Below are 3,627 nucleotides of genomic sequence, written 5' to 3'. Positions count from 1 at the left end.
AACCGTCATCGAACCCATCGTTCTATCATTCCTAGACCGGCAAGGGAACTTGCTGTTCCAACAGGACAATGCACGTCCGCATGTATCCCGTGCCACCCAACGTGCTCTAGAAGGTGTAGGTCAACTACCCTGGCCAGCAAGATCTCCGGATCTGTCCCCCATTGAGCATGTTTGGGACTGGATGAAGCGTCGTCTCACGCGGTCTGCACGTCCAGCACGAACGCCGGTCCAACTGAGGCGCCAGGTGGAAATGGCATGGCAAGCCGTTCCACAGGACTACATCCAGCATCTCTACGATCGTCTCCATGGGAGAATAGCAGCCTGCATTGCTGCGAATGGTGGATATACACTGTACTAGTGCCGACATTGTGCATGCTCTGTTGCCTGTGTCTATGTGCCCGTGGTTCTGTCAGTGTGATCATGTGATGTATCTGACCTCAGGAATGTGTCAATAAAGTTTCCCCTTCCTGGGACAATGAATTCACGGTGTTCTTATTTCAATTTCCAGGAGTGTATATGTATATCTATAAGCTATGACCTATGTAATTGTGATTAGTAGTAATCTGTCACCCATCCCGAGGTGCAGGTGGCACCAAGACATGGCGGGCATGACGCCGCTGCTGCGGGCGCTGCAGGCCCGTAACGAGGCGACGGCCACCCTGCTGCTGGACGCGCCGAGCCGCCACAAGCGGGCCGCCGACCGCGTGGGCATGACGGCGCTGCACTGGGCGGCGCGCGCCGGCCTGCCGCGGCTGCTGAAGCGCCTGCTGGAGGAGGGCGGCTCGGCGTGGGCGCCCGACAACAAGGGCCGCGACGCGCTCATGCTGGCGCTGCTCAGCGACGACGAGGAGACGGTGGCCGCCGTGCTCGGCCACGACGGCTTCCGCCAGCGCGCCGACAGCTTCGGCAAGACGGCGCTGCACCTGGCTGCGACGCGCGGCCACGCCGCCATCGCGCTCAACCTGCTGCAGCACGGCGCCGACACCGACGTCAGGGACTTCCTGGGCTGGACCCCACTGGCGTGCGCGGTCTACTACAAGGCGGACGCCGTCGTGGACGTCCTGCGCTGCTACTCGGCCGAGGAGGAGCCGGTGCACCACGCGGAGTAGTGCGGGCTGCGTCGTGCCGATCTCACAGGAGTGGAGCGACAGACATGCGCTGCCAGGGAAGGAACATTTGGTGCAGGTGACAAGCTAGAAGATTGGTGCCAGCATGTTAAAAGTAGCAAGGGACAAAGGACTCGTTTCTTCTTGTCAAAGGACAAGCACCTTCCGGAATGCATCCTCAGGAGCTCTGCTTAAACAATTGGTCGGCTGTCTATTCCTCCCACCATGCACCATTTGTTTTATTTTTCATGGAAAAGAAAACTCAAAATTGCTAGTGATTCCACGAGTACTTTAAAACAGACGAGGAGACAAATTTAATACACATGTGATAACGAAGTTCCTGTTCTATTGGAGAAATCTGCCAGAACAACTTGCAAAATGTTTTAACTTTCCTCCCATCTATCATTTTAAATTACTAAAAGTTTGTATTAGAATACTTACCTTGTATCTACATCTGTGAATCTGTTAGACTGAATTCATTAAGTCGTGCAGATACCTGTACCAAGCTGCATGCAAATGTGTCGGGCTCAAATAAAGGCATACGAATGATTTTAGTGTTTGTGATCTCCCATATTGTCCTCACAATTGTTTACAGCTGAGTTCTTCATATAACCAAGCGGACATAGAATGGGTCCAGTACATCCACGAGTTACACTATCACACTGAGATACCTGAACCCACAACCGAACAAGATAGCTCAAGAGAACTTGTCTTTTCACTGACTGATTCACCGCAAGTGAGACGTACATGACACTAGCCCGAAACACTTCCGCTTTCGAACACGTAAGGAAATCAGGCGAGGAGGAGGGAGGGGGGTAGAAGAGGAGAGAGAGCCTGCTAAATTAGATGAACCATTCCACAACAAAACAACTTTCAGACTTACGATTTATCTTTGGACTTGCCCATTAGTTTTTGATGTCTGCCATGCTTCCTGAAAAAGTTAAGCTGGCAAGGGCTACTCGCTACATTAGCTACCTCTCACCACCCACGAAAATATTTGATATACACCAACGCGCACGCTCGCAAGCACACCCTTCATCCCTCCCTCCCTCCCTCCCTTCCCCCTCCTCCATTCATGGCTCTTTGTAACAGCAAAGTTGATGGAGAGGACACACAGGCGAAATAAATGAAGAAATTAACACGTGTCTCATCCAGCAGCTGATTATTAACTTGACAAAGTAAGTTGTGGCAAAGTCGGCAGCACAAACACACAAGACATGTCATAAATGCAAGGTTATGAAACTGCTCCAACTGACCCATTTCAGCACTTCAGGCTTCTAGGAAAAAACAGAGGCAGGACAGTCCCTAGCATCTTTATCTCAACAGCTAAAGAGAGGATTTTTGCCTAGAAATTAATGAATAAAGTAGAAGAATCGGACATAAACTATGAAGAAGCCAAATGGTTCAATCATTTTACAGAAATCACAATTACCACTGACATGAAAAGGAATGTAACTGGCCCTGCAAACAACAATCTATCATGAAAATATGACGTACACAAAAACATATGTAACAATATAAAATGTTTCCGATTTAATTGAAAAAAAGAAGCAGGTAACACAAGCCAAAAGATGATGCAAGGGAGAATATATACAAAATTTATTAATTATAACCAAAAGGAGTAAATAATCAAATGGATTCATATGTTGTGAATACATACTGCCGGAAAAAAATCTCAGCTCAAAGCGGGAGTTGTGGACATGCACAATAGTTGGTACGCGTGTTTCTGTATTTTGAAAGATCTCTCTTCAAATTTCGCGCCAGTCGCATAAGAGTGAGGATGCCGATCGTGTCCGCTTTAAATACACGCTGTAATGGTCGTGAGCGTTAGTTGCCTTTGAGACGGGACATGTTGGGTTGATGTTAGCCAAGAATGCCTTAAAGGCGACAAACACGCCGTTATCAACAGCTCACTGAGTTTCAACGAGGTTATGTAAGGGGTACGAGAAGCTGGATGTTCCTTCTGCTACTTTGTGCAAATACGCGGCAGGAATGGAGCCACTCCAGACGACATTTGGATACGGTCGCAAGAAGACCAGGCTCCGGACGGCCACGTGGGAAGACCATCCTGTTAGGCATATGGCTTGTGGAGTACTGTACTGTGTTTGCAACAGCAATCTGAGCAGCAGTTGGCAACCCAGTGACACGACGAACTGTTACAAATCGGTTACTTCAAGGACAGCTACAGGCCAGACACGTTGTAGTGTGCATTCCACTGACAGCGAACCACCGCCATTTGCTACTTCACTGGTGGGGAGAGAGAGCTCATTGGAGGGCAGGGTGGAGGTCTGTTGTGATTTCTGTAAAAGCTGGTTCTGTCTCAGCGTCAGTGATAGCCGTCTGTTGAATAGGACCGGTCATGCATGCTACACTTGGAGTTATGCTCTGGGATGCGTTTTCGTACGACAGAAGGAGCATTCCTGCGGTCATTCCAAGCAGCCTCACTGAAAATTTGTACGTCACTCTGGTGATTCGACCTTTTGTACTGCCATTTGTCAGGTGTCTGGATTTTACGGACCTT

At 49.2% G+C, this 3,627-nt stretch overlaps 1 protein-coding gene across 1 annotated transcript; it reads left to right on the top strand.

Moving 5' to 3' along the window:
* Positions 1-599: 599 nt before the first annotated feature.
* Positions 600-1,109, top strand: LOC126188802 (ankyrin repeat domain-containing protein 65-like). The gene has a single exon (XM_049930415.1). It carries the CDS (start codon positions 600-602, stop codon positions 1,107-1,109), a length of 510 nt encoding a protein of 169 aa, XP_049786372.1.
* The last annotated feature ends 2,518 nt before the right edge of the window (positions 1,110-3,627 follow it).

This window comes from Schistocerca cancellata, chromosome 5 (genome assembly GCF_023864275.1).
Source record: "Schistocerca cancellata isolate TAMUIC-IGC-003103 chromosome 5, iqSchCanc2.1, whole genome shotgun sequence".
In the NCBI taxonomy this organism is placed as follows: domain Eukaryota; kingdom Metazoa; phylum Arthropoda; class Insecta; order Orthoptera; family Acrididae; genus Schistocerca; species Schistocerca cancellata.
The sequence above is the reverse complement of the archived record's forward strand: the minus strand, read 5'-3'. Positions and strand labels throughout refer to the sequence as shown.